The 27,201-nt window shown below is 35.7% G+C and overlaps 1 protein-coding gene across 1 annotated transcript in view; it reads left to right on the top strand.

Annotated features, from left to right (window-relative positions):
* Positions 1–19,088: 19,088 nt before the first annotated feature.
* LOC148950132 (uncharacterized) overlaps positions 19,089–27,201 on the top strand; it is an 81,404-nt gene continuing 73,291 nt past the window's right edge. Inside the window, exon 1 of the mRNA XM_089092161.1 lies at positions 19,089–19,175. Within this exon, the coding sequence (XP_088948287.1) occupies positions 19,173–19,175 (3 nt within the window). The 5' untranslated portion in view covers positions 19,089–19,172. The remainder of the gene's footprint in view (positions 19,176–27,201) is intronic.

Raw genomic sequence — 27,201 nt, 5'->3', positions numbered from 1 at the left:
CTTGAAGGATTTAAATGGATGATAGCCAAGGATTTCGGATTTGTCCATAGTTCTTCTTCGTTAGAAAGCACTTGGTTCCATAAGATATTTATTTCAAAAAATGACTCCTAAGGGTCGAATTCGCATTTCGGGGTCATATAATAAAAAAAACATAAAAGTAGCACAACAATTAAAAAAACTGGCTAAACAATGCCAAAAACAACAAAATCAGAAAGGCAAAGCACTTCATTAGTCTAAAAAAAAGAAAAAAAGTGTCAAATGTAAGAAAGTTAAAAAGTTAAAAACTAAAACAAAGCCCCCAAAAAATGAGATAAAGATATTGTTAAAAAGGTTTCAAAGAGAGTATATAAACAAGGGGGAGGGAACGGAAGAACCAAACGGACGCAATCATGGGTATCACCAGTACCAAGAAAAAAAACAAAAAAAAACTAGTGGTTTATTTGATTAGTAATGAAGGGGACAAAGATTTTTTCATACCTGGAGGTTAAGCAACGGGTGGGGGACAAAATAGGGACGGGTTCAGAAACAGTACGTGGTAAGCGATGTTTGGATGGAGAGTGTCTTTTGGGGAAAATGTTTTCCGTGCGAGGGTTTATTATTGCATTTTTTGCAAAAAGGAGGCACAGCGCTCCTCTCCTATGCTCAAGAGTTTCCAGCTTGGCCTTTTGTTAGAAGGAGTGAATATGGTACTAAAGTTTCTTTAAAAATTATTCTTAGTGCTCTTTTTTGAATAGATTCAATTTTTTCTGATTCATCACGGGAGATGCCGGGATGCCAAACTGGACAAGCATATTCAAGATGCGGGCGGACACAGGAAGTATAGATCCTTAAAGAATGGGATGGGGGGACGTTACATTTATTCAAGACCTTAAGGAGAGACATGGACGCATTATCTCTATTGATAATATCTTTCACGTGAATATCCCACTATAAATTAGTGGAAATTGTAACCCCAAGTAATTTAAAGGAAGACACAAAAATATCTGGGGGATACGGTCAAGGAAAGCAGGAATAGATTTCAAGAAATTTATCGTCATTATATTTGATTTAGTGGAATTTACTTTCATATTTTGGTTCTTAGCTTCATCCGAAATGTGGGTTAGAAATTCAAGGGGGTCACTTTTAATATTCCTGTGACATACTTCAAGGATCAAAAAGTCATCCACGTATTTCCACCTTTGGGGGAAATCCTTACCAATATCGTTAATCAAGACCAGAAATAAAAGTGGTCCCAATAAGGTTCCTTGAGGAATTCCACAATATATAGGGAGGGGGTTAGAGAAAATATTTTCGTATTTAACAACTTGAGATCTATTTGAAAGAAAGGATACAACAATATTTACTAACAGAGGATCAAGTTTACAGTTAACCAGTAGTGAACGAATTAGGGCGGTATAGTCAACCAGGTCAAAAGCTTTTTGGAAATCAACAAAGACAAAGTTCAGCCAAACATTTGGTTTATCAAGGTTACTTACGATGGTATGCATTAAGTGCACAAGGTAATGGGTGGTGGAAGTTTTCTTTAAGTTACCAAACTGCCGGGTTGTAACTTAATACGCGGACAAATTCTATCCCTAAGCCAGTCACAGAGGAAACCTTCATAAGGTTTGGAAAAAAACCGAAGTGAGTGTGATGGGGCGAATGTTGGCGAAAGTCAGACTGGTGCATTTTTTTGACAGGTGTTATAAAACCTTGTTTCCAGCAACTTGGGAATTCACCAAATTTTGTGATGTGGTTGAAAATACTTGATAAAGACTCGGCAATTTTGTCTGAAAAGGCTTCAATTAAGTCAACTGGGATATCCAAGGGACAAATACTTGATTTTATAAGCTTTAGAATTTTATTTATAACATCAGAGGGAAAAATAAAGGGGAAGGAAGTATTGGGAGGAATAGTTGGACTTGAGCCAATAAAAGGTGGGGGACTTTGAACGATGGAAGCAGGGTACAAGTTCAAATCGTTTGCAGTCTTATTAGGGGGTTCAGGGAGATGAAAATCAACTTCGGAAGGACTTTTTCCACATATTTCTTTAATTTTTCTGTACCATTGTTTGGGCTTGTTAGAATACAAATCTGTGGCTTTACTATTATAATAATTAGAAGCTGCTTTTCTTACTTTTTTCTTTGGGAACTTCCTTAGACTATTAGCCTCAGTAATACGACCTGCCTTGAAAAAATTTATATTTTTTTCTTATAAGTTTCTTAAAAGACTCAGAAACATAAGGCTTATCTGTAGAACACGTTTTAAATTTTTTCTCAGGGAAGTAGAATTTGTAATTACTCCTCAATAAATTTTGAAGGGACAAAGCCATGCAGTCAACGTCATTTGTTTGATACACGGTGGACCAATTTTCTGTAGTAATCCATGAGCCAAAATTGAAAAGTCCTGAGTCAATAAGAGGTCTATAAGCGGTTTCAGTTATAGAAAATCACTGTTTAACTTTAGCCAGCGGAGATAGGAGAATGCTAAAGTGGTAACTACCCCCTAGAGGGGGCAGAGTGGAGACGGGTTTGTAAAACTTCGAATGATTAGTGCAAATTAAATCAAGAGTAGTATTGCTTTTTGTAGTTGGGACCTTAACGACCTGTTTTAAATTAAAAGCATTGCATGTAGAATCAAGTCTTCTATCGTTTGCGTCACCCATCAGGAAAATTCCTGCATTTGGGTATTTTGATATTACAAAATCAGCACTTGCATGTAATTTTTTGATAAAATTCATTTTGTCAGCGGATCTCTGAGTAGGGGATTAAAAAACAACACAGGACAATTAAATTGAAATTACGTGCCAAGATTTAGGTCGAACACACACCCACATAATCTCATCAAAGGGAGCAAGACACGGAATTGATATTTCACTTCGGTACGAGTCATTACGGACAAAGAACAGAATTCCGCCACCTTTCTTACCCAGAGGGTGGTTTTCTGGTCTGAGTTTAATAAATTGAGAAAAATTGTTAATCTTTAACATGTGCAAATTTGAGCTTAAACTTCAGTAATAGCGATTACATCTAATCTATATATTTTAGAAAGAGTGTCTAGTTCATTAAATTTTTCAAAGTCAAGGCTTTCAGCGTTGGTCAACAAAAGTGTGGGGAATTGAAAGCGACTTGTGAAGGTGCCGTTTTTACACCTTACTTTTTTTTTTATCACAGACGGGGTCAGGGGTTCTAGTGGAATTCTTGACGGGGCTAAGCTCGGGTAGTCAGAACAAGGGACAGGGGGATCAAATCCATCTTTTTCAAATGTAATGGCATTTAATTAAGCAGGTACTAGCGGAGGCTCTAAACAGCAGTAACTAAGTAGCGGCTGAGTTTGGGGTGAGCTGGAGGAATCAAGAGAGATGAGGTTATTTTTGCAGGGGAATGGTACGAAGAGTCGACGTTGAGTGGGTACGCCAGTTGGTGGGGAAGTATAGATGGAAGGGTAGGAAAATGTTGGAAAGCAGCCGGAGGGGTGCGTGGGTTTATCTTTGAAAAAGAAGGAAGGGGGTATGGAAGTGGATATGGAGGCGGGGATATCCTTTGGATAGGTACTCGATTGGAAAGGACTGGATGACTCGTGGGCTTTTTTGTTTGTGAGCGATGGTCTAAAAAATATTTAGTAGGATTAGCAGAATTTAGGTGGCCTCTGGGTAGCCCAGTTTTGTGGAACCTACTACGACTCTTAATGGGCAATTTGATATGAGGTTTTGCACAGCCAAAGCATTTTCCACTTGAAAATTGTTTACAGATATCAACATGGGGGTGTTTACGCAGATTATTTATACAACGGCTAAAAGCATGAAACTTACAAACGTTTAGATATTTACAATTACTAGACATACATCTACTGTCTAAAAATCTAAAGCACACATTAGGTTGATTACACTTAAGATCACTGAACTGATTTTGTGAATATATGATTGCATTGGGTGAGAATTTCCGCTTGTAAGTTCGATATCATTGTCAATTTTTAAAGATGTGATATTGCCACTGGATTTCAAGAATAAATTATCCAACGATAGACTCCATTGTTGGGGTCCTTCTACCTACAAAATTGGTTGATTCTCCTCGATGGCAATGAATTTGCAGTCTTTCAAGGGGGAAAGAAAATTAGTTGGGCTTTTTCATAAGGGCCAAACCACAGGGACATTAAGTAAAATATTTGAATTTTCTAAGAGATGACATCGTGCATTTTCTTCCTTTACATTTTTTTTTGGTCCTTTCCGTGGATTTTCCAAAACGTCAGTGATATCTGAACCGTTAGCCACAGAAAGGGACCCGTACGGAAATACAAAATTAACAATAGCGACCAAAGGAATAAATCTGGTGGCAATTAACACTATACAGTCAGGAATAATCTCCAAGGAAGGAGCGTCAGAGATACTTTAGTTGGGAACAGCAAAAAAAAATTTGATAGCCACCTCTGGTCCTAAAAATGGATAAAGAATAATTTTCTTCATTAAAGGAAAACAATGACACTTTATGCGTCCCTTAAGACGGACCAAATAAACCTCTTCTGCATAAGACCAGTTTTGTTTTCTATTAAGGCCGTTCTTTTACTCTTCTATATGCTAAGTTAAATCTTTTGACAAAGAACGCTTAAAAGTGAAATCTTAGCACTAAGATTTTACATCTTATGGCGTTCTTTTGCAAAAGTCTTTCATCATTCTGCTCTGATCAGCGGTCTAAAAACAATGATGAGTATATTATCAAAGTTCTCTTATCATTGTTCTATACGGTAGAAAAGTGGCGTCTTTCCCACTTTTTGCTAACATCAGTGAGCTTTAAGATCTTAGAACAAAGATGAGTTAAAAGAACGTCAAATCTTTGCAGAAAGATGTGAGATCTTAATTGTAAGATCTTAGTGCAAAAGAATAGGCCTATTTCCTGAGACATAATTTGTATTGTTTTTTTTTCAAATCCACTATGTACACATGCTAATGCGAATGATTCATATTTACAATCCCTGTATAGCACAGTCTTCATCTAGCATCCAGCCTGTGAGCATCTTGGTTGTTACCCGGTGAACCAAGTTTATCTTTCGGACCGTTAACCTCTTAAAAAAAAGATGTTAGACAAAGACTTATTTGTTCCGAATGTAGGCTGAGAGTTTTTTCGAACTCTGCAAAATGTGGAGGGTGCAATTGCTCGTTCCATGCAGGAGCGGGAAAGTGTGCCAAAATTGACACAGCTAATTTAAGCGAGAGCTGGTGTTGTACTAACTGCTCCTCTAAGAAAATTTCAACCATACCGGTAAATTCTTTAAACTCACCTGTTTTACCTTCACCTCGAACCCCCGTTCTCCAAATTCAAGAGCTAGGATGCTTAATATCCTAAAGGAACTTTAATCGCCGTTGCCCTCCCTCTCGCAGGAGTTGATTCCAGTTTTTCCCTATCTCCATCATGAAGTGACGTCCCACTCTTGAAGTTGCTGGTCAGACGGAGGGCACTGCCGTTTTTACCGTCGACCCATCCTCTACTCTTGACGCCACCAATGGAAAACTAAAGACCTGCTTATGTTAGGTTTCTGTCCAGACCGAACCCTACTCACGTTCTGCAAGAGAAAATATTACATACCCAGAGTCCTGTGTTAAAAACTTTTCATGCCAGACAGAAATCTGCTCTACTAATCGTGGAAGTCTTAAACCAGAGTTTGTGTTGTGGCTTTTGAAATCAAAAGACAGACTAGAAGAGACATTAAGATACATTTCGTCCATTATTTCTGACCCTCTATTTTTGATACAAAACAATCATATTCCTCCCCAACTGGATATCTTCAGTTTTTCCGACATTTCCTCATCCCTTCAAGCTAGCAAGACAAAAAAAAAAAAAAAAATAATGAAGTAATTTAAGTGAATGTAAAAAAAAAACTAGTAAATGCTAATCTTGCTTTTCCAAATTCATTCGAGAGGTCAAGTACAGTCAAACCAGGTTATTAACAATGCCACTGACCGGAGTCAAGATAAAAATATTGAACCTGAATCAAATATTCACGAACAGAATAATCCCACCGTCTTATCTTCAATTATTATGGCAACGGAACAAGTTCCCGAATACACGAGTAGCTTACTGGCTTCCGATTGTATGCCAAAATTAAAAGGCGATGGCGACACTGTTATTTTAAGAACTAAGAAAGCTAATGCTAATTCGTATGATGATGATGGTATAGTAATTGTTTTGAGAAACTTGTAAAAAGGGAAATGCAAGAATAAGCAGGGGAAAAAATGTGACATGTAACCATTTCAATCGTGATCTTTGTAAGTTTCGCAAGCAGTGCACGTTTTTACATATTTGTCGTAATTTTATTTTAGGTCTTTATGTGTCCAATAAGTGCAGTTTTGATCATGTAGACCTTTGTCCTGCTTTAGCTTGTTTTGACAAATCGTGTTGTTTTGCTCATGTATCACCAGTGTCAGAGGGTAGGTTTAAAATCCAACCTTTCTTAGGGCAACGTTGAAAGTATTCGCGATCTCCTCCTCCCCTGGGTCATGTTCCAGTCAACTTCCAGTCTTATTCCCCTGCATACCCAATGCAGAGCAACATACCCCAAGAATCCATCCCTCGAAAATCTGCTCCGTCCCAGGTAGGTACACGTACCCGGTCGAGCCAAACCTTCAGGTCACGTTACCCAATTCGGACTATCCCCAAACCTCCCCTCACTCAAATCTGTCCCAAAAATCCACACCCCACAGACATAAATCCTTTCTGTGCGTCCAAGAATTTGATAACTAGTTCTGGCCTCCTTCCGTCATTTGCAGAAATAAACCTGATCCCTCCCCTCTTAGACACCCTCCACCTTACTTCCCTTTCCCAGCTTCATCTTGCCTTACCATACCCCCCCCCTCCCTATAAAGAATACTCCCAATCAGACTTCTTCCCATATGACCAGAAAAACCTCTTCGTCATTCCTCGCACTTTATTACTCGTGGGTACCCTACCAATGTTACTCTGATTTGAGAGATCCTACATTCAAAAATTATCCTGTAATAAATAGTCTGCCCCCAAAATTATCCACACCATCCCACAGCCCAAAATGAAAACCAAACCCAAGAATTACTGAAACTCAATGACAGTCATGTTTCCCCAGTTGCGTTAAAATTACAAAAATTTCAATCAACAACGCCGAAATACTTAATTTTAACAAACTTATTGAACTCAAGGTGCTATCAGAATTAAATCAAATTGACGTCATATTTGTTAGATAAGTGCAGTCTCATGACCAAAGGTCTCTTCGTTTGTCAAATCTGTCAGAATTTATTAAGCTCCGTCCTTTGGATCAGCCACATGGAACAAAAGGAGGTGGTGTCATGTTTTTTACTAAATGCAACCTGTTCTCTAAAATTATTCCTGTCCCTAATTTATCTGAGTATGATGAAATCCTTTAGCTAAGTATTAGACCTAAAGTACTTCCCCGTCCCTATAATATCATTGCAATATCTGTATTTTATTACTCGCCAAACCAAAACATTGATGCAACACGCAAGTTTCTCCAGCAATTGCAGACCATCACTGATTTTGTTATCTCTTTTCTGGCTTTTTCTGGACCGGACTTTTTCTGGCTGGTGACACCAATGAACTTAAGGATTGAATTTGCTCCTCTCTAAAAGTTAAGCAAACAGTTTAAATATCAAAAACTAGGGGAGATACCTCTCTTGATGTCATTCTAACTAATCTGAATAATTTTTACAGTCCCTCTTCAGCTTTGCCTCCATTGAGTGGGAGTTATCATTTTTCCCTCCTCCTGTCCCCCTCTTTTAATTTTAAGCATTCATTCTCAGTAACTTATGGCTATGACCACCCCTTTCAAAATGCTGACCTTCTTTCTTTTGAAACGTGGCAGAGTACTGAGGAGGAGTTTGAAATTTATAATTTGCATGATCTTGATGAACAAATTACTACCTTTCAAAAAAAGCTAAACGATAAATATCTACTTTCTTTCCCGGAAAAAAGATTTAAAAAATGCTCCAGTCACAAACCATTCATTAATCAACCCATAAAAGCGCCAATTAGAAAAAATGGGGGGGGGGGCGCCCCCCAACTTTTTTGATGTTTCGTAAAATTTTCGCCTTCGGCAGAAATTTTGCAAAATCGGCCGAAATTTAGCAAAATTCTTGATGTTTGCAGAAAATTCGGCATTAACCTGGTAATGATTCGGTAAAATTTACAAAGATTGCCCCCCGAATAAAACGAGCCTCGGGAAGCCCCTGGTGGTAGGAGTATAGACCAGCTTGATTTCTACGTACCTGAATTCTCAGAAGTTACTGCTACTAATCTTAACAAGTTTGCTTTCGCCTCCATATCTCCGTTTGAGATCGAAAGAAGAATTGGTAAAGTACGAAAAATAAGTGTCTGCCCTTTAGATATGCCCTTTCCTCTTATTAGTAATTTCAGTGACTTTCTTTCAAAGCCCATTTCTGTTATTTTCAATGAGATTACTGAGTCTGGCCAATATCTGTAAATTTGGAAACAGGGTTTCATAACCCCCTTGAAAAAGAAAGACGGAAAAAAACCTGGTTTTGAAGGTGTTCGTCCTATTTCACTTGCTCTTATGTTCTCTAAACTATATGAAGGATTCCTTGCAGACTGGCTAAAGAACAAAATACTACCTCTCACTAACATGAGACAATTCGGGGATATCAAATCCACTTCTACTCCCCATTACATTGTTTTATTATTGACTCAATTGGAAAAATTCTCGAAAACCCTAACTGCTGGTTAAATTTAATATCCATTGACCTTCAAAAAGCATTTGATCTTGTGAACCATAATATTTTAGTTGATAAACTTATAACTGATTTTAATATTAATTCCTTCCTGGTTAAATTGGTTGCCTCCTTTTTATCAAATAGATCACAAGTAGTCAAATATCAGAATCACTATTCCAGTCCCCTCCCTGTCCACAATGGAGTACCCAAAGGTACTCTCCTAGGTCCCTCCTGTTTTCTGTTATGATAAATAGCCTCGCTAAGGAATTTCCCGACAGATGGAAGTTTGTGGATGACCTAACGGTTGTTGAAACCTGCTACAGAAACTTAGTAAGCAACCCTATGAACATCCTCAATGATATTGCAGATGACGCTGTAGACTTAGACATGAGAGTAAATCCCTCTAAAACTATGATTATGTCAATATCTTTCCTTAAAACCTCACCCCTTTTTCTCAACCCTACCCCCCCGATATTTCTGGGTCTTCCTTTAAATCACTTGGTGTTACAATTTCCTCTAATTTAAAGTGGGATATCCACGTTAAAGATATTGTCCATAGAGCTAATGCGTCCTTGTGTCTCCTTAGGCTCTTGAATAAATTTAACGTCCCCCCACCCCATTCTTTAAGGATCTATACTTCCTTTTTCCACCCGCATCTTGAATATGTTTGTCGAGTTTGGCATCCTGGCATCTCCTATGATGAATCAGAAAAAATTGAATCCATTCAAAAGAGCCCTGAGAATAATTTTAAAGAAGGTAAGGTACCATACTCACTCCTTCTAAAAAAAAGCAAAGCTGGAAACTCTTGAGCACAGGAGAGGTACGTTGTGCCTTCGTTTTGCAAAACGAAGCATAGGGAAACATAATCAGTTGGTTTATTTGTTCTAGTTTTATTGATATATGTTACATACGCTGTGAAGCAATAATTTTTTTTTCGTCTTAAGTTTCAACTTCGCTCTTTACTTCCCTCGGAAAAGCTTCATTTTTTTAAATTATTCTTTGTTCGTTTTGGATTAAAATTTAATGCAGAAACAACGTTGCCATGATCTTTTTTATTTATACGGAATAAAGTATGTTCACTTTAAGTTTTAATGACACTACTTAGATTCAAATGAAAAACTTATTTTTAATGTAGTTTCTAATTATCACCAATCTAGGGGAGATAAGACACCTATAGAAAATACTGCAAACAACCTTGACAACTACGAAAGAATTTCAGTCTATAGCATGAAGTTCATCATCCATACTTCACAAAACAATACATGTTTTTCAGGAATGTTTGTTTTTCATTGAGCAAAAAAGCTGTTTTTACTCAGCCGACATCACCTGAAAAAGCTATAATAAAGGCAGGACTTTATAAATCACCTACCGACTATGAGAAACTAGAAGGCTACCGTAACAAAAGAGAGCTGTTTAAGAGGTCATTTAAAAGTCTATATTTATACCTAATCTCTTTTTATAATTTTGACTTGATAGCACATTCCCATAAAGTGCACTTTCGGTTGTTTTCCCCATTTTTTTTTAATGGAAAAATATCTTTTCCAATGAAATGACCAAAAAAAGATGTTTTCAAAACCTAGGCAGGAGCAAAAAACTCAGGGGACAAGAACGTCCTTTCCCCTCAATTACCGCCGTTAGAGCAAACACACAGGCTTCACCGCAGAGTGAAGTTTAAAGGTTCAATTCAAAACTGTTGATCATTCAAGGTTAATTTTTGGTAGATTTTCAGTTGAAAAGTTGTTAGTTTTAGTTAATTTTTTTTCGCCATAATCTTTTACTTTTAAGATGAGGAGGAGATTTACGAAATTTACTAACAGGGTCTAGAGAGAAATTATATTTGAGGGGCATAATAAACCTCCAATTACGGGCTTTGGACCACAATTATTGCAATGATACCGTTTTATGCTTCCAAATTCTTCCAATTAACAAGTGGTACCAAAAGTGCCATTTTTAGTGCTATGTGGCACTTTTGGATAGTAAAATTGGTAAAAACCACGTAGAAATGAGTAATAGGTTTAAAATAAGCCTTCCCGGGATATAATTTTAAAAATGAGTGGATCACATTTGCAAAAATAGTCGATTATCTGAAAAGCAATCATAAGAAGGGACAAATCATGATTTAAAAAAAAAAAAATCCAAGCTGGAATCGAACACATGATAATCTAATTTGAAGTCCAGCGCTGTACTAACTGAACCACGCCTCTAATAATGTAATTTGATATATTGGTGTTTGTAGGACTTTAATTGCGTAGCTTATTTAGGGGGCAGGGAAGAGAAATTTATGGGAGGTGTTCTTGCAAACCTCCATTTAAGGGTTTAATGACCATAATTATTACAATTATACTGTTTTATTCTTCCAAGATTTTCCACTTAAGAAGTGGCACCAAAAGTGTTGTTTTCAGTGCTATAGCTCACTTACGAATGGTAGAATTGATAAAAAGCACGTAGTTTTCATGAGGGAAAGTTTTTAAATGAACCATTAAACGTCACTCTAAAAATTTCTGGTAGCCCACTAGCCCCAGCTTTTCCACTTGAGACATGGCACCAAAAGTGCCGTTTTTAGTGCAATTTGAAACTTTCAGATGGTTTAATTTATAGGAAGAACGTAAATATGAGCAATATTTTTTATATGAGCTATCAAAAATATATCTAAGATGTTTTGGCAGCCCACTAGCCCCACCCCTTGAGAAACGACATAAAAAGTGCCTTTTTCGTGCCATATGGCACTTGCACACGGCGAAATTTATATAAACCACGTACATATGAGAAAAAAAAGCTTTTGAATGAGCTCTTAAGCATCTCTCTATGATGTTTTAGTAACCCACTAGGCCTAGAATCAAACCGCTTGTGGTAACGAACTGTATAGTAAGAGCGATACATCTCAATAATATCCAAAACTTTAAAAAACGAAATTTTAATACCAATAGATATATCAAAAGGATTAGTTTTTTATGCTGATTTTAAATATATAAGTATCATCAAGTTTAACATTACTCATCAAAAGTTACGAGCCTAGGAAAATTTTCCCTTTTTTTGAAAAAAGGGGGAAACACACTTCAAAAGTCATAGAATCTTAATGAAAATAACACCATCATTTTCAGCGTATCAGAGAACCTTATTATAGAGTTTTAAGCTTCTATCTGCAAAAATGTGGAATTTGGTATTTTTTGCCAGAAGAAAGATCACGGTTGCGTATTTATTTGCCATTTTTTTTCTTTTACTAGGGGTGATCGTATCGACCCAGTGGTCCTAGAATATCGCAAGAGGTCTCATTTAAACGGATATTAAAAGTTCTAGTGCTAAAGAAGAAAAAACGACCGTTTTAATATTTTTTAACTTTTAATTACTATGCACTGTGGTTCACTCTTTACTAGGTTGCAGCTAATGCTTCAACCATGACAAAGAGTAGAATTGCAAAATGTCCTCAGAAGCTAATTAACATTAAAATCTGTGAAATCCAATAGATGATAGAATTTTTAAAAGCCTCGTAAATATAAGCAATAGCTTATAATTGAGCCATTCAACATCTATCTACGACGGTGTGGTAGCCTGCTAATGTTTCAGTAGCTTACTGGTGAGCAGACAATTTATGAAACTTACTAAGGGGGCTGGGAGGAGAGTGTAGGGGAGGGGTTCTTGTGAACCAATTAAGGGTTCTGGAACATAACTATTACAATGATACCGGTTTTGTACTTAAGAGCTTTTTCACTTAAAAAGTGGCACTATAAGTTTGGTTTTCAGTGCTATATCGCACTTACGAATGTAAAATTGATTAAAAAAAGCACGTATATAAGAGCAATAGCTTTCAAATGAGTCATTAAACATCACTTTTATAAGTTCTGCTAGCCCAATAGCCCCAATCTTTCCACTTGAGACACGACATCAAAAGTGCTGTTTTTAATGCCATTTTGAACTTGATGAAGGTGGAATTTATATGAAAGACGTAGATATTTGCAATATCTTTTATATGAGATATAAAAGATCTGTCAACGATGCTCTGGTAGCCTGCTAGTGCCACCCCTTGAGAAGTAGGACAAAAGTGCATTTTTAGTGCCATATGGCACTTGCAGATAGCGGAATTCATAAAAATCACATAGATACGAGAAATAGCTTTTTAATGAGCCATTAAGCATCTCTCTATGATGTTCTGGAAGCCCGCTAGGCTTGTTGAACAAAAACGCAAGAAAAAAAAACAACAACAAAAAAAAAAAACGGGAGACAGATCAGTGCTACAGATGCAAAAAAGGGATTTTCTTTGTGTTTCATGGAGGGGGACTGTAACCTCCCTGTACAGAGTTTTCGACCATGTTGATTTCAATGATACACTTTTCATTTTGATCTGACGCCATTTTCAGGGGTTTGAGGTTTTTGTTTAAATCACCATAAATTTCCTTCCTCAATTAACTTTTACTTTTAAGACGAACCGAAATAATAGTTAACATTCCTGAGTCAGTGTTAGATGGGAATTTTTTTTCACTTTTTCTTTCTTATCTTGCATTTTTTTCTTACCTTGCCGGGACCTGCTTTAAAAAATGAGCCTAGAAAATGACTGAAAAAAAACGATAATGGATATCAATACCGATATTTCTGATACGATACATGCGATCAGGGTTGCCACCGAGGTTACCTTCGTACCATTTTCGGTACGTTTTAAATAAAACGGTACGTTTCATATTACGGTCCTAGAAACGTTACATTTTTGTTATATTTTTGAATTTATGTTACAATTATGTTACGCTTTTGAATGATAAGTAATTTTCACGTTTTCTGAGTAACCCATTTTTCTCCCTGTAAAAAAAACCAGCTGTTCCTATGTTAATTACACTTACATGAGCACCGACATTCTTTCACATCAGGGTCATTTAATCTTATCACACAATCAATCAGTTATTAGGATGAGAAAATACCCCCTTCGCTTACTCGCATTGTAAGTTAATAAAACATCATGAGCATAAGATTATCATTTGCTTAGTGACAAGGGACAATAGTCAGTTAGTCACCTTACCAACTTTTAATTTCATCACCTGAGCTTGAATCTTGTTCAGTCAACAGTCATACTGAACTGATATGAGGAAGGGGCTAGCTGAAGGTTCAGGTAGGAAAATTTATAGTAAAAACGGTAAATAATAATAAAAGTTATTTTCCTTATAATTTCTTTTTAAATATGTGACTATAAGATGATATATGTATTATTCTTTAGGTAACAACCTCCCCCCCCCCCCTTTTCTGATTGGTTGGACATAATATCAGGTTATATACAAAACTTGCTCTTTTAATATGGGATTATTAACAGCTGATATTGACAAAATACATGAAACTGTAAAAATGAGCCATTTTTTGGTTATAACCAAGCTATATCTAATCATTCAGGAAGGTTAGTTGAGCCAGAAGTTTAGATTGTGTGGTAGACTTTCCAAGTATCGGGGCCAATATTTCGACACTATACTCCCCTTCCCCATCTGTATTTTCAGAAAAGCGGCCATGATATTTGAAATAGTATAAAATAAAGGATTTAATGGTACTGCTTGTGTGTTTAGCATGTTTTCTTCAGAAAACGACAATTACTAAATATTTGGCTTTAGAAAAAAACAACTAGACTAGTGCCCATTTTAATGAAGAAGATAAACAGCCTTCTATATGTATAGGGTAAGCTCGCAGTTTACTGAAACACTGATTCATAGGGACCACGCAGGTTGGGTTGGGGCCCCAACCCCCTGAGAACTTAAATTTCTTCCAACTTCTCGGAATTTCTTTATTAAATTATAGGTTTTTTACTATCCCCCCCCCCCTATTTTTTTGAAGTAAACCATTTCCATTTCGTTTTTATAAACTCACTGATCTTTTTCTTACATCTTCCATTTATTTCTTTGTCGCATAATTTTTTTTAATTTGTGAACTATTCTTCAACCACTACCGAATGTTCAGTTACTTCCCACATTTATCAGTATAGCACAACGGTATGAGTACTTCCTGAGGCTGTGTTAACTTAGGTTGTGATCTTAGATGAGACACTACGTTTTTTTTAAATCGGAAAATTAAAAGTGGAAATTTTTTTCCAGAATCTATAAATATAAATGAAAATTAGGGGAGCCCAATGTTTGAAACCCAATTTTTGAAACCCAAATGAAACCCAATGTTTTTTGTGCCACTCTAGTTCACTTATATTAATATATTCTTGAGAAAAAAACAATTCTCTACTTTTTAGTTCAATTTGAAAATGAGTTCTTTTTTGTTGTTGTTTGACTCCCTCCCCTAAAATTTCTTTGTATGTGCCTTGACTTGTGAGACCCTTCAAAACAGCTTTAGGCTAACATTTTTGTGGCTGAATTATATAAACTCTTCTTTTATTTCTTGATTTCTTTCGGTTTGGAGTTACAATTCAAATTACATACGGAAAAAGACATTTTATGTAAATGACTGCCGCTTTGCACAAGAACTGAAGACGACAATTGAAATATTACTTATTCGGTAAAATAAGAACAAAACAAAGACTCTATTACTTGGAACCACTCAGATCTTCATGTTGAAATAATACAAATTTGAATTTTGAGGAGGTGCGATTGAGACCGAGCCAATCTAAAATATTAGACGGAACGAGAGGAACTAAAGTAATTTTTTGGGTCCTTTTAAGAAGCTAGATTTATTAAAATTGTTTAAGTTGAAATTTAACAATTAAAAAAATCTAGTTGGTTATCTTCTTTTCTGAAAACTCTAAACTGTCCTGTGTTTATTGGTTTGCCTTTTATCTTGTGCGTATTAATCATCAAATTTTGGTTTAAATAAATAGATTCAAAAACTTTTGGTTCAAAACACCAATAATGTCAATTAAAAAAGAAAAAAAACAAAATAAGCAAAACAGTAGCCTAGGATTATATACACGCATCAAGGTGGGGGGGGGGGAGGTTGTCTTTCTGTTGTGCCGGTAAACCGGAAGCAACACTCACAGTTTAATAAATAGGAAATTCCTAAAGGTAAAGAAGCATTAATTGTTATTATTGTATACTTTTTAGGCATCTTTTAAAAGTTGGAGGGAAGATTTTAATGAGATATTGTAAAAATATATTTTTCAAATTATAGAGGCAACAAAAGTCCCCTCCCTCCTTTAAGTACCGCTCTTGATAGCGAAATTAAGGCACCCTGCCTTGAAAAGAGACTTTCCTATCAAAAGTTACGAAAAAGTTACGTTTAAAGAGTTTGGACGTAACGAAATTTTTTGGTCTGGTGGCAACCCTGCATGCGATACAATACGCCCGATGCCGATACACGTGATATCGATACCCCAGATACCGCATACAGCCCTTCCCCAGCTATATCATCATCAAAACCATATATATTGGACCTTTGAACCATTTTAAACAAAATGGTTATCTCGAAATTTTGATTAGATGAATTTGGGGGGAGGGGGCCTGTAGGGAGGGAGGGTAGTAACCCCTCCCCCCCCCAATCTTTTTGGTTGCTTAAAAAGGGCACTTACTAATTTAATTTTCTTCCAAATGAGCCATTAAAAATCTTTTTATGATGTTCTGGTCATTCGTTAGCCCTGGTGGAAAATAAAAAAAGAAAAGAAAAAAAAAAAAAAAAATCTGACGCCATTTTCGAGGAATTTCAGGCTTTTTTCCAAAATCACCATAAATTTCTTTTCGCAATAAACTTTTACTTTTAAGACAAACCGAAATAATAGTTATTATTCCTGAGTCCGTATCAGATAGAAATTTTTTTTCACTAGGCAGTTTTTTTCAAAACGCGTTTCTTAAATTTTGGTTACTATGGGCTGCGGTTGCAGCTGCTGCTGCAACCATGATGATAATTTGAAACCACACTAATTCCGTTTTATTCCTCATTATACACTCTTTCTAAATATAATAATAGTAGATGTTTCTACTATGTCTCAACCATCCCCAATTTCTGGATAGAGCACTAGGTTATACAAAAAAAGTTTGCTCATTGTGTTTGTTTGGTTCATTTTTTTAACTTATTTCTTATCAACCATTGAATGATTATGACAATTAAAATTACTGATATTTATTTCTTAAAGTTCTAATAATATTTATTTATTAAGGTAAAAAAACTGAAAACATTTAAGATCTATATAGTTTTCAGTAAAGTGCAAATTATGTTCTGGTCTTGGGAAGACATGAGGGTTGTCAGTCCTACTTATGTTAATGTTCGCTCGTTTTGAGTTGAAGTCGGCTATTTATTGTAATTCCTCTTCATTTTGAGTTTCCTTTATTTATTGAAGATGATTCACGATAATTTTACGCTGGGAAGATTATTTGACATTATTTCTGTTTTTAGTTTAATGGAGCTCTTTACTTTTCTTTGAAAAACCTTTTTTGTGGTAAAAGTTTTTTTAATTAGTTTTTTTATAAGAGTCTTCAGTCTTAAAAGACAGATAATAACAAATTTAGCCTCCAAAACGCTTATCATAGGCAGCGCAATAGCGCTGCCTAAGTAAAGAGCGATATTGGCACAATATATCACGGCTGTTTTTTTTGGGGGGGGGGGGGTTAGACCAGGGCACTTCGTATCGAAGGATTTGTTGTAGAAACTTCGAAAAGGGTTCATTCTATTGAAAATTGAAAGGGTTAGTGCCCTTTTTAATAATCGAAAGGGATTGGAGGGCAACTAACCCTCCTCCAACGCCCACCGTTTCCCCAAACACATCAAATCAGCATTTTTAGACAGCCATTTTGTTCAACGTAGTTGAAAGGTCCATATATTATGTCTTTGAGGATGACAACTCCCCCACAACCGTCCGGGCAAGGGTTATAAGTTATGCCATGGGGACATATAGGGTTTATATAGAAAGGGTGATCGTATAAACTTCGGAGGGGGCACATTGGATTGGTATTCAGAAGTTATAGTGCCCTTTTTTAAGATTCAGAGTGATTGGAGGGCAGCTATCCCCCCCTTACACACACACACATCATAATGTTACTCCCCCCTAACTATCCCTCTTTCACGAAACGTATCTCTTTGAAATTGTGAGATATCCAATTTAAAACAAAGTAGCCCAAATAACATGTAACAATGCCTCCAGGGACGACACAACCTTACTGGGTGCTGAGTTAAGGGCTGTAAGTTATGGCCTGGGGGCATACAATGTTCTTATGGAATGGGTTGTCGCATAAAATTTAGACGGAGCTCATTTGATTTGAAATTGGAAATTATAGTAATATAAATTTTGAAATATCCGTTTTATTCATAATAGTTCAAAGATCATATAACAATTTTGGGGTTGTTACAAACCTCCAGAGTCTGTGGACAAGGATCGTAAGTTATGCCCCAGGGGTAATTAACATTTTTATGGAAGGGCTGTATAAATTTTAGAGGTGGCTCATTTGTTTGAAAATTGGAAGTTCTAGTTCCCTTTTAAGAGCAAAAGTGATGGAGGTTAACTAGCCCCCCCCCCCCCCCAATAGCTACACCTCTTTCATGAAATGCATCAGATTGAGCTGAGAGAAATCCTTTCTAAAGAAAAATAGTCTAAACAACATATAACAATACCTCCAGGGTTGACAAGACCCCCTGAGCTCTAGGGCAAGGACTGTAAGTTATGCCCTAAAGGCATACAAGTTTTTTTGGAATGTGTTGTCGTATAAACTTCAGAGGGGGCCCCTTTGATTTGAAATTGCTAGTTATATTGACCTTTTTAAGAGTCAAAAGGGATTTGAGAGCAACCTGCCCTTCCACGCCCATCATTTTCCAAAGAAAAAAAAAATCAAAACAAAGTTTCGAGACATCAATTTTTTCAGTATTGTCGAAAGGCTCAGTAATTACGCATTTGGGGATGTCAAGCACTCCGCCCCGAGGCCTCAGGACAAGGGCTGTAAATTAGGCAATTTGTTTATCCTTTACATATAGTATATGTTATTGAGAAAAGGTATGCATGTTCGACTATTACTTTCTTAAAATACGAAGGGTATACTGATTTTTTTTATGTTTTCACTTTTATAACTTTAATAAATAAAAAATTATTAAACTTAAAAAAAATAGAAATAAGCATATGTATATTAAACTGACAATGTACGTTCGTTTTTTTCCAGTAAAATGAAAGTTATGTTCTGGTCTTGAGAAAGCATAAGAGTTGTGAGTTCTAATCCTTTAAATTTCTGCTCGTTTTTAGTTTGACTTGTTTATTTTTTTTTGTAATTTCTATTCGTTTTGGGTTTCATTTATTTATTGATGCTGATTCGTGGTAGTTTTACACTTGGTAGATTAATTGATTCTATTTTTGGTTTAAAGGAGTTCTTTACTTTGCCCTGTAAAACTCATTTATGGAAAAAGTTTTTAATTAATAATGCATAAAAAGGCAAACATTCCTGTCCATTGTGGATATGCAGCATAAAAAATTGCTTATTATTTACGCCATTTACTTGAAGAAGCACTAGAAACAATTGTTCGACTATGCATCACCATCATCACTTTTGGAATTCTGTTTCAATCCAATATATGAAAAGATTTCTTTTCGCTATAGCTAATAAACATGGTATGTCACAAGTATTCTGTTTACCCTAGACCCAAGAGTATCTGATGAAAGATAAGCTTGGCTGCAACTTTTATAGTCATTCTTGTTTATCCAGGTAGGCCTAATAGGCTAGGCATTTCTTCTTTAGCCTACCAAATCTATGGATTTTTTCTCCTTTGAAGTTAAAGGATTTAGTAGACTTAAACTAATGAAACAGACATATAAAAGAAGAGGCCTAATTTATTTTCAGGGTCAGCTCCACTTCTGTTCATGGTTTGTCCACTATATTTTCAGACTAGCCCAGGCCTCTCTAATATAGCCTAGGCAAAATTCTACTTTAGCTACTTAGGTAAATTTCTACCAAATCATATTATTGACTTACACATAAAGTGAATATACCATTTGATGCCTTTTTTTATGCTGATTATGAATATAGTAATCATTTCTATCAGAAATGAATTTCAGCCCCCCCGCTATATATGCCTATTCAGGGTATATATTTCTACAACCTAACCCTGAATTGGCATATATAGGGGGGGGGGGCTGAAATTCATTTCTGTTAGAAATGATTATTATATTAGTAATCAGCATAAAAAAAGGCATCAAATGGTGTATTCACTTTATTCCAAACTCAATAATATGATTTGGCAGAAATTTACTGGTACTTCAGGCTATCATGGTAAGTGGTTGGGTTAGGATAATAAAAATTTCAGGGATGGGTCTACAGGCTAAAGTAGCCTATGTCCTGGGAAGGTAGGCCTAGGCCTATTTTGAAGTATTTACCTCCACTCCCTCTCCCTCTAGAGGGTCCTAACCTTTGATGACCTTTAAAAATCTGTGTTATAAAAGTGAAACCTTGAAAAATAGATCTTCTGCTTAAATGGAGATGAAGTACAACAAAATTGTTTTCAACTTCACAACTTTGCTCAATCACAATTTCTAAGGTTTTAAAGCTATGCAAATACATTTCCTAAATTTTGAAAAAAAAACAACATTGATATGGCTTAAAATTCTAATCAAATAACAGCAATTGTATTTTCAGAACTATATAGACAGAGAAAAAGAAACTGATAACTGAAAATTAAGGTAAAATATTATTTTGTCAAAATTTCAATAGGATTAATGTTTCAGAACTATAGACAGAGAAAAAGAAACTGATAACTGAAAATTAAGGTAAAATATTATTTTGTCAAAATTTCAATAGGTGACCTGTAATGTAGGCAAATTTCATGACCCTCTAGAGGGAGAAGGAGTCAAGGTAGGTACTTCAAAATACCTTCCCGGGACATACTTTAGACTGTAGACCCATCACTGAAAGTTTTATTTTCCTAACTTAATCCCTTTCCAAGGTTGCCAAAAGTAGCTAAAGTAGAATTTTACCATAGCCTAATGCTATTTACCTAGAGTTCATCTGGTAAAATTCTAGGTAAAATTATGCTTTAGCTACTTTTGGCTAACATGGAAAGGGGTACTGAAATGCACTAAAATTAATAGCTGACAAATTTTATTATTAGCCTAGGTTTATAGATAGTCCTAGGGTAGTTTGAAAATAGGCCTATTATCAATGAAATTAGAGATGACCCTGAAAATCTGATTAATACAAAATTTGGTATAAGCTAAGCCTAGTATTAGGTCTATTGAGAAGGAAATATATCAGGGAAACAATCCTTACTTTGTAAATATGCAGAAAAATTGGTAAATTTCTAATGGGCCATATAATTTAGCTAGGATGAAAGTGAAAATGTCATTTGATGCCTTTATTATGCTCTTTTGTAATCCAATAATTGCTTTTGGGGCTAGTTGCATCTTGAGCCCTTAAAGGGGCCCCAAAGGTAGTTTATTTTTGTAACCACACAAAGAAGTTATGAACACTAGTTAAGTTATTAAAAAGTGGCTGAAAATATATCACTAGTTTATAAATAAGTTGTTTGAGAGTAATATATTCCAAAAATACTTATTTATAACAATTCAAACCTCATTTATTAGGCAACAAAAATATAAACAGTTTTCTTACCATTTCAAGTCTTTCAAATGCTGGTACCTATGTAATATATTGTGCAAGGAAGATGCTAAAGAAAACTAGTCAAATGGGTATCTGCCAATAGAGAAGTGGATTGCAAACGGTAGTTTGTCATTGCATTTACAATATTTAAACTATGGTTTTTTGGGGGTTTAGGGGGGAAAAGGTACCTAGGTTTGGTTAAGTATTTAATATATACTATGCTTTTCCCCCCCCCCCCCCACCTCCCTAGTGTGCAAATATATAGCCCGAATTTGTTTCTAAACTATTATATTTTCATCGTATTTTGTTTTGTTTCATTAGTATTAACCAAACTTGATTTCTCACATGGGTACCAGCTAATTGAAAAGTACCTTTTTCAAACCTCATTTATTAGGCAACTCAAATCTAAACCATTTCAAGTTTTTCAAATGCTGTTCACAAAAATAGGGCTAAATTTTGCAATTCAAAACTTTGCTGTTGATAATTCAAGGTATATTCCAATTCAGGGTATATATTTGCATATCGGGGGGGGGGTAAATTTGCAGTGAGCCATATAATTTAGCTAGGATGAAAGTGAAAACATCATTGGATGCTTTTTTAATGCTCTTTCATAATTCATATAAAATACCTTTAGGGGCCTGTTTAAGGGCTCAAGATGCAATTATCCCAAGATGCCATTACTGAATTATGAAAAAGCATAAAAAAGGCATCAAATGATGTTTTCACTTTCATCCTAGCTAAATTATATGGCCCACTAAAAATTTACCAAAAAATCCTGTAGGCTAGCTAACACATTTTGAAGGTGCTTAGATAGATAGATAGATAGATATGTATTTTGAGAAATACAAGCCCTGAAGGGCCAAACTCAAATTTCAAAGTCCATGAAAAAACAAATAAACAAGAAAATCATAACTAAAGCACACAACTAAAAAATTGGCAAACAATACAATATATATATATATATATATATATATATATATATATATATATATATATATATATATATATATATATATATATATATATTTCGTTAGATTTAAGGTGCTTTTGCTTGTAAATTTACAACAAATTACATTTATTGATGACAACTTTGCATGGATTTGGACATTTCTATTTGGTTGATGGTTCAGTTATACTGTTTGGTCCTAGGTAGTTGGATAGATGGGTAAGGTGAAAACCTCATTCAAGTGCACATTTGTCTCAATTGCTGGATTAGGATGACAGTTTTTTTTGTTTTTTTTTCGCCAAGTAATTACCTCTTAAACATAATACAAATTAACAACTATTTATTATATCAGTAAAAAAGGGATAACAGATTTATTATACCACAAGGTAGTACAAAGAATGGGAGATAAGATGGGGATAGGCTGGGACACAGTTTATGGAGGACAATTTCTACCAGGTACATGGTATTCACAGAAAAGGTTTGTAGTGGTTCAGAAGTGCCAACTTACCAAAACAGAGACACAAATTATTTCTTCTTTGCTCAAGGGTCTCTAGTTTAGAAATATTTAACAAATGCAAATATGGTACTTTGCCCTCTTTAAAAATAATTCTTAGAGCTCTCTTTTGGACATTTTCAATCTTTTGTGTTGCTTCATTTGAGAGGCCAGGGTGCCACACAGGACAAGCATACTCTAATATGGGACACATAAAAGAAATGTATACTTCTAGTAAATGTGATTGGGGGCAACTAACATTATTTAAAAGTTTAAGGAGGGAAAGCAAGGAGTTTGCTTGTCATAAGATATTATTTATATGGGCATCCCATTTCAAATTGGAAGAAATTGTAACACCAAGGAGCTTAAGAGATGTGATAGAGGTTTCAGGAGGAATAAGAAAAAGGGGAGGGGATTTAAGGAAACTTAAAACTGGAAAGGAATTAAAATGTCAAATTAGAAAAGCTGCCTAAGTCTACTATAAAAATAAACTTAAAAACTTGTGCCATGATAAACCAAAGAATTGGTACTCTGAAATTAAAAAAAGAAAAAAACTGGCAAGAGTCAAGATCAACTAAATTTTAATAAAAAATAACCTCCAAAGACCACAGCTAATGACCTCAATAAGTTTCTGGCTTCTATTGTCCAGTCTCTCACCAATATCTTACATATTTCCAGATTTTCCTGATCCTTCTTCATTCCCCCATATTTCTTGACTTGATTAAGTAAAAAAAAAATTGAAAACCTAAAATGATCAAGCATTTGCCCCTTAGATATTCTTGTTCCTCTTATTAAAGCTTTCAGTGATTACCTTTCAAAGCCCCTATCCACCCTGTTTAATAAAAATCAAAAAGAAAAATGGGAAGCCAGGCTTTGATGGTATTTGTCCTATTACCCCCAGCTCAATTTTTTCAAAATTGTATGAAAGTTTTCTTACAGACTCATTGATCTTAGACAGTTTGGTAATCTCAAATCCATGTCAACCTCTCATTACCTGATCCATCTTGTTGATACCATGGGCAAATTACTTGAAAAACCTAATGCTTGACTTAATCTGATTTCTATTGATCTTCAAAAAGCTTTTGATTTGATTAACCACAATTTACTCATAGATAAACTTATAAATGAATTTCACATTGAAACTTTCCTGGTTAAGCTTGTTGCCTCTTTTCTCTCTAATAGATCTCAAGCAGTTAAATATCTAAATTGTTTCTCAGATCACCTCCCCATATTTAATGGCATTCCTAAGGGGACTATTCTAGGCCCTCTCCTTTTTTCTATTGTGATTAACAACCTTTCAACCCTTACGACAATAGGTGGAAATTTGTCAATGACTTGACAGTTTTAGAGATATGTCATAAAAACATTTTTAGCAATCCAATGGGCATACTCCAAGATATTTCCTGTGATGCCTCTTCCCTTGACATGACAGTTAACCCTTCTAAATCTGCAATTGTCTCAGTAAGTTTCCTTAAATCCCCTCCCCTTTTTCTTATTCCTATTCCTCCTGAAACCAGGGTGCCACAGGACAAGCATACTCTAATATGGGACACATGAAAGAAATGTATACTTGTAGTAAATGTGATTGGGGGCAACTAAAATTATTTAAAAGTTTAAGGAGGGAAAGCAAGGAGTCTGCTTGTCATAGGATATTGTTTGTATGGGCATCCCATTTCGAATTTGAAGAAATTGTAACACCAAGGAGCTTAAGAGATGTGACAGGGGTTTCAGGAGGAATAGGAATAAGAAAAAGGGGAGGGGATTTAAGGAAACTTACTGAGACAATTGCAGATTTAGAAGGGTTAAATGTCATGTCAAGGGAAGAGGCCTGAGGGGACAGCAAACCCCAATGGAGGTAGTAAAAGGAATGTTCTATGGCTGAAGAGGGAGAAAAAAGAAGACAATAGTGGTAACTGCCTCCTAATGGTGATAGTGCTTGTGGGGGGCTGTAATACTTACTCATGTTAGAACAAATAACATCCAGAGAGGTGTTACCTTTTGTTGTAGGTGTTTTAACCAGTTGTTTAATATTAAGAGAGGTACAGATAGAGTCCATCCTCTGGTCATCCACCTCACCAAGTAAAAAAATACCAGCATTTGGATACTTTGACAACACAAAGTCAACACTTATCAAGAGTTGTTGTATAAATTTGCATTTCTGGTCAATACTTTGGTTAGGGGAATGATAAAAGATGGCAGTTACAATTAAATTGAAAGGGTGGGGAAGTACTTTTGGTCTAAGGCTCAGCCATAGGATTTCATCATAATCAGATAAGTTTGGGGTGGGGATGAGTTTAGGTTGGAGGTTATCTCGGACAAAAAATAATATACCACCCCCGTTTTTACCAAGAGGGTGATTGGGAGGGCTAAGTTTTATAAACCAAGTATAATTGCCTATTTTTAGGAAATCTGGACCTGAATCCTGTCAAAATTCAGGCTCTCAGCATTGGTAAGTTGGAAAGTTGGAAATTTAAAACAATTTGGGTATTGGGATTTTTTTTTAATTTGGGATGGAATTGAAATTTGGGCTGGGATGGAATCCTTGACAGGGCTAAGCTTGAGTAGTCAGAACAAGGGAATAGGGGATCATATCCATCTTTTTCAAATGCAATGGCATTTAATTGAGTAGGTACTAGTGGAGACTCTAAACAGCTGTAACTAAGTAGCAGCTGAGTTTGGTGTGAACTGGAAGAATCAAGAGAGATGAGGTCATTTTTGCAGGGGTATGGTACAAAGAGTCCGTGTTGAGTGGGTATGCAAGGTGGTGGGGAAGGGTAGGAAAAAATGCTGGAAAGCAGCTGGAGGGGTGGGTGTGTTTATCTGTGAAAAAGGAGGAAGGGAGTATGGAAGCAGATATGAGGGTGGGGATATCCTTTGGATAGGTACTTGATTGGAAAGGACTGGATGGCTCATGGGCTTTCTTGTGTGTGAGCAATGGTCTAAAAAATATTTAGTAGGATTAGCAGAATTTAGGTGGCCTCTGGGCAGCCCAGTTTTGTGGAACCTACTATGACTCTTAATGGGCAATTTGATATGAGGTTTTGTACAGCCAAAGTATCTTCCACTTGAAAATTGTTTACAGATATTAACATGGGGGTATTTACACAGATTATTTATACAATAGCTATAAACATGAAACTTACAAATGTGTAGATATTTACAATTACTAGATATGCATCTACTGTCTAAAAATCTAAAGCACAGATTGGGTTGATTACACTTAAGATCATTGAACTCATTTTTTTGAATATATGATTGCATTGGGTGAGAATTTCCACTTGTAAGTTTGACTACATTCTCAATTTTTAAAGATATATCATTACCACTGGATTTCAAGGATTAATTATCTTCAGTTAAAACAAGGTCAGTTGGAATAGTTTGTGTAACCTTTTTAATCCTTTGAGAAAATTCTGATGAATGAAGTTCACTAGCGCTTGCCTGATTACATATAATGCCATTTTCAGGTTCAAAGAGTTTTATAGTTTTTATGCAACTTCAAGAATTTTGATAATGCATATTTGGAGTAGAAGTATCAGCTAAAGGAGAAACAATGGGTGGTGTAGGGGATTTTAATGCATGTATAGCATCAACAACATTTTGATTTCATTGTCCTTGAAAAGATCACTTTTCTGACACTTGTAAAGATCAGATAAACTATCATAAAGAAATTCAAGATTAATAATCCGTTTCCTGAGATTGACAATTTCTGCGTCTTTTTTTATACAATCTTCACAGGTATGGGACTCGAAGACACTTGCCGTTTCTGCAATGCTTGTCAATTCACCTTTTCTGGAACAATAGATTTGGGGGGTAATTTGGGATTGATGGGTGGTGGTTATTTTTGCAGAATCAATTGATTCATCAGAACTTTTGTTGACATTACTCAAAACACTTTACTTACCCCCCCCCCCTCAATTTGCAAATATATAGCCCAAATTATATATTTACCCCACTCCCCCATTCTTGTTTCAACCCATGTATCTGTAAATTCTACTACTTACTATAAATAACTACTAACAATTACTACAGCACCAAGCTGCCTGAGGCCAACACAGCTACATCTTCCATCCCATTCTATTTAAAGCCTAGATCTTTGCACCCTCCCAAGCAGTTCCTGTTTCTCATAAATTTTTCCTTACAACATCCTCCCACCTGATTCAAGGACATTCTGCTTTTTGTTTGGTTCTAGATGGTTGGCTGACAAGGACACTCTTTGGCAATCTATCATCATTCATATGCAAAATGTGTCCTAGCCATCTCATCCTTTCTCTCATTATAACCCTAGAAAGCAGGATTAAACCACACTCTTTCATACAGGTTACTGTTTGAGAACCAGGCAGTTGGTTGAGTACCCAAGACAATTTCTCTGGAGAACATCAAGCAAGTTGTCCTCCATTTTTTGGAGTGCCCATGCTTCAGAGCCATACTTGATCACTATCATCAGTATAGCTTCCAATATTCTGATTTTGGTTTGCAGACTTTTCTTGCTATTCTTCCAAACCTTTCTTAACTGTGAAAAAATGCCCTAGACTTTAGCTATTCCACTTTTAATATCTTCACTGTACCCACCCAAATTGAATCAGCACTGACAAAATCAAGAAACAGA

The sequence above is a fragment of the Artemia sp. Qi Xiang Cuo genome, chromosome 7, assembly GCF_049724085.1.
Source record: "Artemia sp. Qi Xiang Cuo chromosome 7, ASM4972408v1, whole genome shotgun sequence".
Classification (NCBI taxonomy): Eukaryota; Metazoa; Arthropoda; class Branchiopoda; order Anostraca; family Artemiidae; genus Artemia; species Artemia sp. Qi Xiang Cuo.
The sequence above is the reverse complement of the archived record's forward strand: the minus strand, read 5'-3'. Positions and strand labels throughout refer to the sequence as shown.